General features: G+C 42.3%; 2 protein-coding genes across 2 annotated transcripts in view; both read right to left on the bottom strand.

The window, feature by feature from the left end:
• Positions 1-264: 264 nt before the first annotated feature.
• Positions 265-6,120, bottom strand: LOC138006182 (uncharacterized). Its single transcript, XM_068852334.1, has 5 exons — positions 3,654-6,120; positions 2,009-2,054; positions 1,500-1,745; positions 1,070-1,147; positions 265-521 (listed from the first exon to the last, which is right to left on the bottom strand). Exons 1-5 carry the CDS (start codon positions 5,943-5,945, stop codon positions 328-330), a joined length of 2,856 nt encoding a protein of 951 aa, XP_068708435.1. The 5' UTR covers positions 5,946-6,120; the 3' UTR covers positions 265-327.
• Positions 6,121-9,763: 3,643 nt separating this feature from the next.
• LOC138006183 (serine/threonine-protein kinase 3-like) overlaps positions 9,764-16,083 on the bottom strand; it is a 35,744-nt gene continuing 29,424 nt past the window's right edge. Inside the window, exons 10-12 of the mRNA XM_068852335.1 lie at positions 12,180-12,317; positions 11,303-11,404; positions 9,764-10,093 (exon numbers count right to left, since the gene is read on the bottom strand). Coding sequence (XP_068708436.1) covers positions 9,764-10,093; positions 11,303-11,404; positions 12,180-12,317 — 570 coding nt within the window. The remainder of the gene's footprint in view (positions 10,094-11,302; positions 11,405-12,179; positions 12,318-16,083) is intronic.

Below are 16,083 nucleotides of genomic sequence, written 5' to 3'. Positions count from 1 at the left end.
AAATGACGCCATGTTTTAACCCGTAAGACGATGAAGGTAATGATAGCGTATGCTCAAAAACTCAATTGACGAAAGAGTCGTTTAGGAGAAGAGGTTTTCCCGCGAGGAAGTAAATATCAGTGGCAGAGACATTCGTAAAACGACAATATAAAAACGAAAGTGGCGAGAAATCTAGTTGGCGGGGTTGGTGTCATCGCCTAAGCCCGCAGTCTTCATAAGTTAAACCCCGCTCGCCCGTATCCGTGTTTATTTATTTATTTATTTACGGTTTGATGAATAGCCAAATCACGTCTAGACCTAACTTTAAATATTTTAAGGGCGAGCTTTTCATAAGGTGTCGGCTAACACAGGGTATCCACAATTGGTTAGCACATCGTACAGATCGTCCACATTAATGTGACACCGCTGACTAACAAAAGCCAGTGCAGCATCACAGGGATTCAGAGTTCGCTTGTCAAGATAACGGATTTCGGTTGGGCTAAGGCCTAGTTTGTCAGCAACATCTTTCCACTCATCTCCACCTGCAAAAGAAACGGTCATTTCTTATTGTCCCATGAACTTTTCAGAATTCACACATTGTATTTTTTTATTCAATAATTTTTGCATAACATAAAGGCCCGTTAAACAATCAACTAGCTGAAAATTTGGGAAGGGATTAAAGGTAGCAAGGGATCACGGGACTTGTGGCTACTAATGATATAATTCTGATAAATTCCTTGTTTGTGTCTTTCAAATGGTCAACCGAACACCAACCGAAGGAACTGAACTTTAGCATGCGAATGACGCCAGTGAATATAGAAAGGTTTAAGAAGCAAATACTGCGAAAATGCTTCACAAAGAGAGCGTTAAACGACTTATCAAAATGTGGCTTTTTGGGATGCTTAGAAATGGAAATGAGTGAAACTTTTCCAATGCAGGGACATCATGCTAATGAAATCACCACCTTCATGATGTCCCCCGATGCTGTTTTCAAATTAGTACGACGGCAAAAAGAAACTGGGAAAGAGGGTATTCAAACTCCTTTGGGAGCTCATTTTGTCTCATTTTTCCTATGTTGGGTTCAACTTACTGCTTAAGTTCATTGTAAGCTCTCTCATCTGACAGACTGGGATCTTGCGGATATCAAGGTTCCCTGGCAGCAAGGGACCTGGAAAAAACATTGTACATTGTGACAGACAAGAAAAAATGAAACAAGCAATAGAGATTAATGAAAATGCAAATTCTACATTGAAAAAAATTTAACACGTCGTAATCGGTGAGACGGTTGGTGAGGTAAATTCAAACAGAATTAGAATTATCATTTCAGAATGTACTTTTTTGTAACAGTAGTTACCTTTCATTGACAACATGAACCTTCACGAGGTATCTAAGACTTACGTGGTTCTCTTTGCTGAGATACAGAGTATCTTTTTCATTGCTTTTGCCTGGCTCAACTCACTGTAGAGTCTACCTTTGTTTACTTTGTAGCCAATTAATGCAGTGCATGTTGACAAACTCACCAGGTGTCCCTTCGGGTGTAATTTCTCTCAAGTGCTTGACAACCTTCATCCTGTTTGCAACCTTTGCTCTCTTTGCCAGGCAACGGATCGTTCTCTTTGTTTCAGGGTTTGGTTGCCCCAAACACTTTTCGTCCAAATGCAGACTCTCTTTCAGCTGAAGTACAATTTCTTTTGGATCACATGAACGCGAAGTAAGCGATTCTACAACATTACCAGGAAGCTCGGCGAGAGATCTGTCTTCACCCCCTAAAGCAATGCAAAGACTATTATTGTTTGAAGGTAAATCGGCACTGACTGATCTTCAACTTCAGCTGATTTAACAGAGGAAAATAAAACGGCGAACAACCTTGAATGCGCCGATATCAGCAGCCAGGTAGCAAGATATTTTCAAGAAGAAATAATTGAATTCTAACGACGCGAACGGGTCTTGTGGCATAACGAAGAAATGTGTGATTTTACCTGTACATGTGATCCAAAATACCGAACTGGTAAATCAGCCACAAACGTACCTTCACCAGACAGAAACCGCCTTCCATCTATCTCATCAGTTGCCGTCTACAATTAAAACGAAACATTATTAACAACTATTCACCGAAGTGGAGGTGGCTAGTGGTGGATATACCGACATCGAGGCGAATAGTTGTTTTAGTATATACTAAAGCAATGAGATAATATAGCACAAAAAGATGACTTGAACTGATTTTTTTTCTGCAACGATTACAGAATTTTCGGGCGCAAAATCCGCGCGAGTTGCTCGAAGGTGAAAAGCAAAGGATACTCGGAGTTTGAGTATAGCTAGCCAATTACAGCGCACCTTCAACGCTATACAATACAATACAATACAATATTTGTTTATTCCCACCATTCGCAGATCTCTCTGAATTACTGGTAGGGTCAGACAATGCACCCACAAACATACAAATATACGTGTAGTTATATAAATATACACTGTTTTAGTATATACTAACTGCAGTCACCAAAGCTCTTGGATAAATTATACATCGACCATTGGTGATGCCTTGCAGCAGTGGTTGAGTAAGTTAAGCAACAGACTACTGAGGTCCTCCCAGGAAAGAGGGGGGGGGGGGGGGGGGTCCTTGTTCCCTCTAAATACACTGTATTTGCTTGTGTTCTCTGGGTTCCCCAAATTACTTTCAAACGTGTTCTCAGCTCTTTGATCGCTAAAGTTGTTTACGCTGCTTTGTTCCTTAAGATATTTGTCGTTGTTCCCCTCTTCCCCAGTTCAAATTAGCCATGTTTCTCTGTTCCCCAAAACCCCTGGGAGGGCCTCACTACTGTGCGAGAGGGCGCGAGTTCAAACACCGGCCGGTGCATTCAATCCTTCTAAATGGTACAGTTTGTCGAAAAAAAAAAGAACTTTATTTAAGTGTCTAGTCTTCTAGCGCTGGAGCACAAATTGGGGACACTGTAAACTGAAATCAACAACTTAACGCAAAGCGAGTTCTGGTGCACAACCATTCAAATGGAAATGAGTTGCGTATTCTTATGCAAATCAAACCATTTCCCTTACAATGGTTGAGCACCAAGACTCACTTCGAAACCGAGACAAACAGCAACTCGGAAATGGCCTATTCAAATGTTGGTTTTCGAGGAGAGGGAGAACCGACGGTCTCGGAGCAGAGTAAGATGAGCAGGGGTGACGTAGTGGTGATAGCAGTAGCCTCCTACCAATGTGGCCCAGGTTTGATTCCCGACTGGTGGCCAAATTGGGTCAAGTTTGTTGCTGGTTCGTTACGATGCTCCGAGAGGTTTTTCTCCGGTTCTCCCCTCTGCTCAAAAACCAACATTTCTAAATTCCAATTCGATCAGAGGCAGGACCTCCCTGAAAACCACTTTTGGGTGAGTGGAACTTCCTCGCCCTCGCCCTCGCCCTCGCCCTCGCCCTCGCCCTCGCCCTCGCCCTCGCCCTCGCCCTCGCCCTCGCCCTCGTTCTCGTTCTCGTTCTCGTTCTCGTTCTCGTTCTCGTTCTCGCTCTCATTCTTATTCTTATTCTTACTCTTATAGTAGCCGAGTCTGGGAATCGAACCCGGACCACATTGGACCACTACGCCAGCCCTGCACCCTGAAAGAAGCGAAAGTGGTTTGAGCCTCCTTAAGGTAATCGATTTAAGTTTGTATTCCAGTCCTTATTACCTGTTCACTTGGACTCATGAACCACGCTGAAAAATTCTTGACGTGGACTTTATTATCCACTGCAGCAGCCGCTCTGGTGCATATGATAAACTGATTGGCATTGTGCAACTCAGATTCAGATAAGAAATGAAGACATTCCTCTTGCTCACAATATTGCTTGTGATGAGTGCGGCAGTAGTTGACTACCTTTCTATGGCAACATACCGGGCAAATAAAACCTGCTTGATATGTCATGTTCCTCAACCAACAGAACTCCCTGCGCATACATTCAAGCATCAGAGACAATTGTCTGTAAACAGCACGAGCACAGAACACTTCAAATGACTCATGCTCAGGGCCAGAAGAAATGGTCAACTTTGACTGAATACCTTCCAATAATCGTGGATTGATATTTCCTCTGTGAACAACTATTTCTATGAACGAGGAATGACACAAAAGGATCACAGAGCAGTCTTGGTCACCAGCTGTGTAAAATCTCGCGAAATTCTTGTACAACTGAGGATGCAGTAAACTCCAAACTTCATTTTGGCTCCATTGAAAGAACTGTAACACGAGCCGCGGAAACAAGCTCCTAGGAACTTGTCCAGGCTCAAACTTGAGGAAAAGAGAAGGGAGTTCTGCAGAGGCAATCAACTCGGTGATGTCCTGTGGTGGGTGCGCCATTAACATGGATGGTACCAAGTACTGCTTATTATTACACGAAGTGTCTGACGAAGGCCAAGAGCACAGCAAACCAAATTTCTCCATGATAGCAATAAAGCTTTCATAGGTTTCATGCTGTCCTATCAGTGGGTCCCACACATGCTTCAAGAGAGTTTCTTCAATGATTCCTGCTGTCTCGAGTTTGTGCCACAATTGTTTTATTTCAGCCTTTCCGTGACAATCAGAAAGCTGAACAGTTATCACTTTCTTGAACACATCAATCAACCACTGAGGATCCAAGACAACCAATTTGTTTAATTCAGGAGTGTCATCAAAATGTATTAAAATTCTCTGATCATGTAAAAAGTCAAGCAATGTTACAAATTCTTCATTGTCGTAAATTTGGCAAACTTCGGCTGCAATCCGTCTAGCATGCTCTAAATAAATCCATTTATGACCTTCACCCAGAGTGACTTGAAGCGCTTTCTCGTACTTTAACCATTTGATTGGAATCTCTTCCTTCATCAATGGTAGTTCTTGTGCAACAGCTAGAATGCTATGTCGCAGGCGCGCCACTTCTGGACACTCTGATTCACCACCTGATTTAGTATTATCGACTACAAAGACATCATCACAAAGGTGGACCTTGTACGATTTCCCTTGCAAATAACCATACACTTCACGGGCGAGCGCAAAAGGTTCTGCTCCACCACAAGGTCGATCGGCATTGGTACAAACTAGGAAAACAGGAGGAAGTTTCTCAGGCAACAAAAGGGATTTTGAATCTGACTCTTTCGTATGAGCGCCATCTCGCCTGGCGAGTGAAGCAATAGAAGTCATCCAGAAATCAAGACAGTCCAAATTACTTTTCGTTTCAAACCTGTCTTGAATTTTCTTGTACATGCCCTGCTTTGTTACAGGCTGAGCAGTTTTGTGAGGATCTCGGCTTAGGTCATACACCAAAAGGTACAAAGCCCTTGATGTAAGAAAGAGTGGGTGAGTTGCATAATAAACAGACTGTCCACCAAAATCCCACAAAACCGAATAAATGTCATCTTCATCTTTAACCTTGTCGACTTCCTTTAACAATTTCTTGATCAATGTTTCTACCTCATCTGGTATTTTGGATGTGGTGAGATGATTACTTCCTCTGTTTGTAGGATCAGTTCTTTGGTTTGCTGGGATGTTATAAACATTACTGCCGTCATCAGAATCTGAAATTCTTGAAGCTCTAGGAGGTGCTGAAACATCCAGCTGTTTATCTAGAGGGAATTCATCGTGACCGGTTTCGATAAACTCGCGGGAAGATACCGAGCTACCCTCACTCATTGTATTTGTACTTGGTGTCACCATGTCTACAAGGGAGGAATCTTCAGAGTGGACAGACTCAACAGAGTTTTCTTCAGGAATCAATTCCCCTTCCCTTAAATTTTTCACAACCAACCGAGCTGCGTGTTGCTCATAGAAAGACGCATCTTTAGTGTTTGCTTCTTGATCCGTCTCCCCAGTCTTCCAAATCTCAGTGGTGACTTTAAAGAAGGACGGATCAACATCAATCCCAACAGTGCTGCTCTCATCAGGATTGAACCGTATTCCCCTAAGTGACTTCTTCAGGCTCGTCTTTCCAGAGCGGTCCTGGCCGATCAACATGACAGGTATCCTTCTAACTCTTGTCTTTCCTTTACTCAGAGCCTTGTTGTAAGCTTCCAAAGCCAATGGGCCCCGCAAATTGATCTCTTCGGGGGGCCCTAAACGAAACGATTCAAAGTTAGGACAGCATACAAAGTGCTTGACTGCATGCAAAGCTAGTTTTTTAGTCTACCTGTTTAAGGACGTTCGCGCCAAAATCTTCCTACGGTGAGATTTCCTTCATTTCTCGCCTAGAGTTAGGTCATAAAGTACTTACTCCAAAAATGAAACAAAAAATGGGGGTCACCGACTTTGTTTCGGAGAAAATGGCAGTGGAAAAATGCCTTAATTTCGAGAAATCGGTCATAATAGCGAGATGTAGACTCATCTGCTCATCCATCGAAAATCATAAAAATAAACTGTTGGAGTGAAAGTTTCCGTGCATAGGTTTTTAGGAGTGAGATTTTTAGATAATTGTATGCCGCTAGGGATGTGGTAAACAGTACAGTTCATCCTCGACGAGCCTTTTCGTAAGCTCTATCCGTTGCAACCACTACCGGAATTCGATGGCACGAGGAAGGAAAATGTTGAAAAAAGATAACTTCTTACGGTGAGAATTTTTTCATTTCATCATATTTTGTAGATAGCAAGTAAAGTAAGTGATTCATGATTAAAAAAATAGGGGTCACCGATGATCTCAACGAGTAAAATCGATGTGATTTTGCAAAGCTCTTGGAAAAGTTCGTTTGTCACGCTTTTGCGTGACCTGTCGGGCAAGGACTGGAACCCAAGAGAGGATCGATCGTTGAAGAGATGAAAGGTTTTTACCGAAAAAAAAAAACCTTTCTCGAGCATAGCAACAAAGTTTTAAGCAGGGGTCACCTTCATTTGGTTGGTGTTTTGTATAATATCTCTCCATTGCCTTCATGCTCATCCTCTAGAGTGTGTTTTTTTTTTTGTGAAATTCAATCGCCGATTGTTTCCACGCAGGTCCGCAATATTCAAGCGGACGAGGACGAAAATACTGCTCAATTTTCACGAAAGTAAAGGAAAAGAACTTTAAAAACATGCATTCACTTTGAACTTAAGTTCGTAGGGTAATAAAAACATTAAAAAGAAACAGCCCCATTAAATTTACGCAACGGTTCGTCCTCGAGTTTTCCAAACTTTCAGCCACTAGTCTCCTCGATCAGCTACCTTTTCCAGAGCTTTTCCATCCTTCCGCTCACTTCTCTTTGAAGTTTCATGATGATTCGGAAATAAATGTGCCATTCTTTTGCCGGCCTGGAATTTTTTCCTCGGCGTTTTTGCCGCGTTTTTGTCGCCATGTTATTTTAACTGATGCTTGAAAAATCTGTGTGTAAAGTCAAGTAGACTAGTGCACGACTGATAAAACCTCGCGAATATCAGTCGTGCAGTAGTCTACTTGACTTTCATAAATATTTTAAATCAATTTTGACTGATCACGATCTTCTCTGATCTAACGCTGTGCAAGAGTTATCGTCCACGGTTTTTGCAAAGGTTTTAAAAATCTCAACTTCACTAATGCTCGAAGTAATGCGTGACATATTACAGTCGCGTTACCTGCGCAGTAACGTTGCGCACAAACAATTAGCGCGAACGTCCTTAAGAAGAGAGGCATAGCTTGGAGATAATCGGACTGGATCACTGGCGAAAAAAGATAGATTCTAACTTGTAGCAAGTTTCAGGAATAATTAGTTCAAAACATGCGCTGGCTACACAAATCAGTTCAGCTTAGACATTACGGAAACTCTTGGAAATATCTGGAAATGGTGTAGCAATGACATTATGCATAAAAGCCTTCAAATAAATACTTGTCTGCAACGTGTTTTTCTTTGCTGTCTAATAATAATAATAATAATAATAATAATAATAATAATAATAATAATAATAAGGGGTGAAAACCTTAACAACAGAAACAGAGTGGTTGCTAAGGACTGTATTAAGTCAAGAGCAGTTTTTGAGACCACGAGAAATGTTTAAGAGTAGGGATCTTTGAAGTAATGTTTTAAATGAATACCAGACTTCACTTCAGTCATATCGCCCATGCACATCAAGTGCTAGTCCCCAACCGTACCTTTCAGTAAGAAAAAACCTCTAAAAACTCTAAGGAAAAGAAACAACGCATTGTTCTTTCACCTAAACGGAACCATGTTATCAATATCATTCAGTTCATAATCTGTAGCATGGGATTCAGAAAATTGTATCAAAATGAGGCTTTGTATAGGTAATCGCATGGGGCCGAGTAAAATTAAGGATTAATATCACGCGTGTTTTCAGAAGTTGCTGAAGTTACTTGTTAATAACATAGCGGGCAAAATTTTCTTAACACTGTTGAGGCACCTCGAAAAATAGTCAGCTAAGCTGAGTTAAAACACTCGTTCGCTCGGAAGCAAAACAACTGACAAACAGACAAGCAAGTCAACTTGCTCTTTGTGTCCAAAACGAGTATAGATGATTTTTATTTACATCCACTCGAGAGGAAAATACGAGTTTCATTCCCGAACAACAGTAACAACGATTAAACCAAATGTTAAGCTTCAATTTATTTTATTCACCTGTGATGTAGAGGTTTTTACCACTTGCAAATACGCATCCGTAAACATAGCAAACGGTTTGTCCAAAAAAATCCACCAAATTTGAGCTACTCGTTCCTCCCGTCAATGGCAAATTGTTCTGTGACCTTTTCCGTTGAGCTGCAAGATGTCGTGGTAAACTGAAAGCCCTTGACGAAAGGAATCATTTTGTTTTTCAACCACACAATCCCGCTACGCCGGGCGCCATGTAAGCCGATCCAAGTTTTAAGCTTTTCACGAAAAAAACCTTTTGCCCTTCTTCTTGTCACTCGAAAATTCAAATTTCAGATCATCTTTTAAAGCCAATTCTTAATCTTTATGCCTTTTCGGCGAACGCAGCGCAAATTAAAAGACAAACTTCGATGAAGACGAAGTTGTTTTGCTCAAACAGAAGAAACTAACTAAATGTGGAAGAGATACGTTCAGCCAATCAGGAGCGAGAATTTTTGGCGCTCGACCAATCGTGAGCGAGTAATTTTGCCCTCTTCTCAAGCAAAATTAAGAAAAAATGCCTTCTTCATTGACCAATCAGTATTCAGTAATTTTGCCCTCTATGTTATTAATGGCGTAATAACTTTGCTGAAAAATAATTTTTTTAAAATCCATGTTCCATCCATGTTTCAGAGTACAAAAAAAAAGTTTTTAGGCTATTTCTGTTTTGGTCAAATGACTCACCAAATATGGTTGTGATTCCAACCAGAGGAAGAGATGTTCAATAGTACCCACTTGGCAAAAAGGACAATCGTGGAGTTGAAAGGGACATGAGAAATTACCATTTCAAGTTTCCCATGGCAATGGTTTTTTAGTTAAGGATCTCCCCCCTCAATTATCCATTTATGCGTAATCAAGAGGCGAATTATCATCTAGTTTGTCACCTCGTTTAAGCATTTACCATTGCAAAAACGTCGCTCGTTCCCTCGTTCCCTCTGAAGCAAACTTAAGAGGCGATCAAAAAATCCCAATAAAAGACAACCGAGGCAGCCTGGAGAAGACGCCTCCCCAGTCTCATTCACTCCAGCTCCTCCCAGACTGTTGTGTTCACTTTCAACAGCCACAATAAAATGCTATAACTCTGGATAAAGCAGTTAAACAGGAGACAAAAGCGCTATTCTTAGTACTTTCGCGAGCTTCTTGTTCTCCCTTTCAGGCATCCCGCCACCTCCCACTCGCTTCATCGCAACAAGTTGAACGAACAACGCAAGAGAAGGGCTATTCGTTGTTCAATCCAGCACGTAAGAAATATTAATATGACAGAACATACAAGAGAACAGTGTTGACGGAACCGCGAAAGGCACTGCACTGTAGAAAAAATTCTCGATACTTTGAAGCCAGCGGCGAACATGCGACGAAAAACTCTTGGAACTCACTTTTCATAGTGGCATCTTCATCGTCATCTGAATTAATAACCATAGTACCCAGATCACTCTCGACCAGTGTCCCAGCCTCGCTATTAACGATCATCGTGTCTTGACTCTGTACACTGGAAGCTGTGTTGACGATCACTGTGTTGTCATCTCCCACTTTCAGCATCGTGCCTGAATCAACGACTTCTTCGCCTTCACCTTCCTCATCCTCTTCTCCTTCTTCCGCCTAAATGCAAAAATAAAGATAACAAAGTTAAGTTGTGAAAGGATACTGTCCACAAAGCATATACCGGTAGCTAACCTAGCCTGCTCGCAGGTGGCAGATGTAACAGATTTCCCGACCACCACTCCGTCGTTTTGGCCTAGATCCATCTCACGCGCATCCAATATGGCGTCTGATACGTGTTTCGCGATAACAACATCTAACCTGCCTGCCATTTTCCATTACCCAAGAGGAAGAATCTGGTATCAGGTTTGCCCCGATTAGGATCAGAAAATTTGTCCATTTTTAGACAAGATTTCCAGCATAAAATGTTCTCATGGTGAACAACGTTGAACAATTGCACGAACGACGTAATGTAATCTGATTGGTCAGATGTCCATCTGACGTCACGGCGGCCGCGTTGGTGTGAGACACTAGGGAGTTTAAGATCTACGACGCGACGGCAACGAAAACGTCACAAATTATGCATATTTAATGAGCAAAAACAATAGCTTTGCACGCCCTGTACGTGCATTTTTCATTTTTGTACATTTCTTTCACGTTTTCTGCAAATCTACGACGTGAAATTACCAATTCTCAAGTTTTTCAGAGAACGTGAACACAAGGCAGCGAATTTGAATTTTCTGTCGTAGCTTCAACACCGCACTTCCTAATTCAGTTCCTGGAAAGTTACACTAGTTTTTAGAAGTTAGACAAACCAACATAATGACGAAAAAGATAAATTAACCTGAAGTTGCAATTTTAAATGACGTTTTCGTTGCCGTCGCGTCGTAGATCTTAAACTCCCTAAAGCATTAAAATGTCTTTTGGGAATTTTGTACACCAACATGGCCGTCTCATCACGTGGATGCAAACCAAGAATTGTTTAATTTCCCGCAAAACTTGGTTTAAAAATAGACAATTTTCTCACGCTGATGGGGACTAGGCCAATTTGTGTAAATCTTAATCTTGGATAATAGGCTCTTATGACCATAGCAAAATGTTTGCATTTTGGCCCTGTCTACACCTATCCGAATATTTTTCGAAAACTGAGATTTTTTCCCCGTATATATGAAAAAACCTGCGTCCACAGGTAGCGCTTGCGAATCGTAACCAGAATGGAACAACCTTTCAAAAGAAACCGTCACACAGATGAATTGAATTTCGTGATTTGTCACGCTATTCAATGTTACTCCGTACATTTGCTGAAATTACCTCATTATCCAACCTTGTACTTTCCTCTTCCATGATATTGAGCGCTTCTTGAATCATATTATTTAGTACACTAACGGATTTGGCGGCTTGGATGAATGAATGCTGTAAGTCAAAATCGACAAAAAAAGAAATGAAAATGTCCCCAGTTAGTACCCCAGCGTTTAGAGTATCACGGACCTACTGCGCATGTTCCACCCGTAGCGAATCACATTCTCGTCCCCAGAGCCCTCCGTTTATGTCACGTGGTCGGAAGCAGGGAGAGCTCTGGGGACGAGAATGATGTCGCCCTTTATAAAGCAGTCGGAAGCGACGTTCTAAATCGTGCGAGAAATTTACACGTACAAGTGAAAAATTTGCTCAGCCATTAGCTCATTAGTGATTGGCCGTGTTTTCACGACAGCCGTTGTCTCGCTTAACATTTCTGAAAGTGGTTTGTTTGCAGACTTCGTTAAGCGACTTAAAAATGATACGTGTTTTCACGGGTAAGATCAAATGAGAAGAGAGCACCTGCCAATACAATAATAAAAGTAATAAAAATAGCACGCCTGTTGCATTTCCAATTTGAATAACCTCACCGAAAGTAATTGCCAACTCCCTCAAGATACCTGGTTTGGTGGCTTAAATTTAATGAGAATTCTACTCAAATTTGCCGACTCGCTTAACTTTAAGCGAGTTGGGAGAGAAACTGTTTTCACAGAATTTTTGACTCTAAGCAACCTGAAAAACCGCTCGTGAAAACACGGCCATTGTTGAAAAATCGAAAATTTTTCACAGGTACGTGTAAATTTCCCTCACGAATTATAATGCGAATTCCGATTGGCTCGTAAATGATGACTTTCGTTACGGCTACGGTTTCATTAATGAAACGCACGCTTACCTGTAATAGCTGCGTTGCAGTCGCTCTTTCCTCGGGATTCTTTACCAAACATCTGCTAACGAAGTCTCGAAAGTCGTTACTCCACCTTTCAGCCTCTTTAAAGGTCGGAGGAGGCTGGGTTACAATCGTAAAGATTGCCTGTTGGAGAAAGGATAAGTTTTTGTTTAAGAACCTTAGGGCCCGGCCAAACAGGAAATGTTTGGCGATCAAACAACATCAAACATTGTTTGATGACCAAACGTGCTCATGTTGAAGTGAGCGAGCAAACGGTTAAAACATGTTTGATCTAACTCAGATCAAACTCCACAAGCAAAGAACTATCGGTCACAAATAGGCAAACAACACGAGGATACTAGCGGCTGAGCAAGCGTGGTACGCATGCGCGCGCCAAACACGTTTGATACGGTTGGCCAAACGAACAAAAGTTCGTCCGTCAAACACGAGAACAAAAGAAATGTTTTAAGTTGTTTCATCGAATGTTTGATGGCCTTCAAATTTTATCAAACACGATCAAGTCTTGACAACTCTTCTAGAACACTGTGTGCTAGTTGTGCTGAAGCCATGAGACGGAATCAAAATGGCGTCCGCTGCTCGTCCTGTTTGGCATTGTTTCATAACAAATGTACGGAAATGAGTAACAAAAAACTGCTCCACTATCGGAAGGAAGGGGCTTGGCTTTGCTTTACTTTTACGATGCCTCAGTTCTCTGAAAGCTTTTTCTCCGAGGATGACCTATCTCCGTTGAAGGACTGTGATTTGAATCCTACGTACTGGTGAGAACGTAGTGGTAAACTCTAAAGGACTCTATTGACTGCAACTTAAGGAACCTCAAAGGCTATTACAAGTCCATTTTGAAAATAGCTCATTTGAATATCAATGCCTTACTGAATAAGCTCCATGAGGTTAAGAATATGCTTAACAGAGACAAAACTCGATAGCACAACCTCAGACTTTTTTCTCCGACAACCGGGATATCATACTATTCGACGAGATCGTAAGAAAGGAGCTGGCGGCCTAATTTCCTACGTACGTGAAGATCTACCCGTAAGTTGGCGACGTAAACTGGAACCAGAATAAGTCGAATGGATGTCATGGATTCAATAAAGCTCGCTTATTGTTTGTGCTTGCTACAGATCGCCTTAATAACCCTTTTCACGGTTAGTTTTTCTCATTTGCATTACAATGTAACCTAACATGGGTGCGAGGCAATTTCGGGTTAAAACAAAATAGCCCGAAATTGCCTCACATACATGCTAGATTACATTGTAATGAAAATGAGAAAAACTAACCGTGAAAAGGGCTATTTGGCAAAATAGCTGATTTCATATCGTCGCTTACATCAGCAGCAGAACTTATGTGCGGGAGTCGCCAGGAGATCTTATTGATTGGGGATTTTAATATAGACATGCTTGTGAGAAGAAACAGTAAAGATGCAAAGAATAATTCACTCAAGGACTTTCTCGACAGGTTTTGTTTGCATAACCAAATAAACGAACCAACGAGGGTGACTGATAAAACGATGGCTTTACGTGAGCAACGTATTTGAGATGAAATTTATCGGCGAAGTCACCGATGGGAGTAGCTCCGCAGATTTTTCTCAGCTTCTCATTCGTGATTTTGTATCCCCAGTCCCATTGCTCTTTCAGCTCAGGATTTTCAGCTTCGCGTTTCAACCGCTCAGCTTTCTGTTTTTTAGTTTCTCGGGGTGGTGCTTTTTTGCGCTGGAAACCGCCTTTGACCATTTTTCGAAGATATTGGTGCCAAATTGATTCTAACTTAGCGTGCTCAGCAGAGCTGAGGAGGTCAGTTTGCGCAGCGTAGAGGAGGCGTGCGCGGACGGTTGATTCTAAAATTTTTACTCGTATCCAGAGGTTGATTTCACGATCGCAGAGGATGTGTTTTATCTCAGTCCATTTTGACCATGCAGAGGAAATTTGCTCAGCGAGGGGTGGATTTTTCGCGGTGTTGTTCAGCCAGTAGCCTAGGTAGCGGAATTTGCGCACGTTCTCGACTGCGAAGCCATTTAGCGTGATGATTGACTCTTGAGCGAGTTCTTCTTCGTCAGCGTTGAAAAACATCGTCTGGGTCTTATCTTCAGCGATTTTCAGGCCGAAGCGGGTGAAAACGGAGTTCATCGCGTCGACGCTGAGCTGAAGGGACGACGCTGAGCGACAAAAAAAGACTATATCATCAGCGTATAAAATTAGCTTAACTTTTCGCTTACCAGATGGAGGAGCTATGGCGCGCTGGTTGCGGTCGGTGCTGCGCATGTTTATTCGATACTCGATTTCAATTCCACAGTCATCGGTGATCTTTTCAATCTCGTGGAGTGCTACGCGGAGGACCGTGTCCATAAAGATGTTGAAGATGCAGGGGGACTCTTGTGCACCTTGGCGTACCCCGACTTTGATGTCGAAAGCATCAGTTTTTTTGGTACCAGAGATGTATCCTGTCGTATTTTCGTAGTTTTTCTCGAGAATATCGATTAGCTTATTGGCACCAGTGCGGAGACGAAGGATTTTGTACAGTAACGGGCGAGAGATGTGATCAAAAGCAGCTCGTAAATCGATGAAACAGGCGTTGAAGTAGCCTAACGTCGTCTTTATCAGTCTTTTTGCGACGAAGATACCATCAACAGTGCCTACACCGGACCTGAAACCGTACTGTTCAGGCATGATATTAGATTCGTAGGACTCTTTCATTCTGTCCAACACGATAATCATAAGCACCTTATTCAGCAGCGAGTTGATACTCAGACCTCTGTATTTCGAAGGGTCAGAAGCAAGACCTTTGTTCTTGAAAAGGCACCGCACGCGGGAGTGTTTCCAACTGTCGGGGACCTCACCACCATTCCAGACGTTGGTCAGCAGTTCGGTGACCAGTTCTGCTAGGGCAGGGCAGTCGTTGTATTTCAAAAGCTCAGCGGCAAGACCGTCGGTGCCGATAGCTTTACCGTTTTTGAGCTTTGAGAACGCACTTTTAACTTCTTCAACTGTTGGAGGGGACTCATCAACGGCGATTTCGCGTTCTGGGAGGACATACGGGTGGCTTTCAGGGTCGGAGATTTCGGGGGGAGTTTTGACTTCACGAGAGCCGAAGTGGTTGGTGAAGTGTTCACGGAGTTTTTCAGGCGGGCAAACCAGCTTGTCGCTGTTTTTGACCATTTTGGCTTCACGCATGAGGCGAAACTCTTCTTCGATTTTGCGATTTTCTGCAGCCTGGTTGATTTTTTGAGAGCGTGACTTGTAGTAGTGACTTTTTAGCGTTTGCCGAAGCTTGCGCATTTCTCGGATCTTCTTTTTTCGCTTTTTAGGGTCTTTCTCAGCGAGCATCTCTTCGATCTTAGCCTTGAAATCTGAGGTATACCAAAACTGGGTCCTCATTTTCGGCTGGTGGGCAGGTGTCCGTTGCAGCAACGTTGAGCGCATCGGAGATATTCGGAGAACGGTCATGGAAGAGAGGGTGGTTGAAAAGTTCACTACGCGTGATGTTGGAGAAAGCTTTACGCTTTTTAGCGTCATCGCGCTAGTCACCCGGAACGATACCAAACTTGTGGTTAGTTGCATTGGGGGGAGGGGGGTTAGTGACCATAACCTTGTTTGCGCGGTGCGAAAGAATAAATTGCACAGACCTAACGCACGAGCAAAGAAATATGCGAGTAATGTCCCTTGGGGTACCATATATATCTATGATGATGTTGACATGCGCCAATAAAGAAAAACGGGTAAGAGGTGATCAGTTGCCCTGGATAACTCCAGAGATTAAACTTGAAATTTCTCGTCGAAATCGTATGTTTAAACAGCATGCAAAGAATCAAAAAAAGGCACGTCGCTGAAACGAAAAGGAATGAAGTTGTTTTGCATGGAACCCTCGAGGAACTCCAAAGATCATAGTGACTTTTGGA

The sequence above is a fragment of the Montipora foliosa genome, chromosome 6 (assembly GCF_036669935.1).
Source record: "Montipora foliosa isolate CH-2021 chromosome 6, ASM3666993v2, whole genome shotgun sequence".
Lineage (NCBI taxonomy): Eukaryota > Metazoa > Cnidaria > Anthozoa > Scleractinia > Acroporidae > Montipora > Montipora foliosa.
The sequence above is the reverse complement of the archived record's forward strand: the minus strand, read 5'-3'. Positions and strand labels throughout refer to the sequence as shown.

Excerpts from the sequence above, each read along its gene's own strand:
- LOC138006182 (XM_068852334.1), bottom strand. The coding sequence starts at position 5,945 with ATGTTGATCGGCCAGGACCGCTCTGGAAAGACGAGCCTGAAGAAGTCA. Across the intron at positions 1,746-2,008 it reads GCGGTTTCTGTCTGGTGAAG|GGGGTGAAGACAGATCTCTC; the intron begins GTACGTTTGTGG and ends GCATTGCTTTAG. Across the intron at positions 522-1,069 it reads GCTTACAATGAACTTAAGCA|GTGGAGATGAGTGGAAAGAT; the intron begins GTAAGTTGAACC and ends TTTCTTTTGCAG.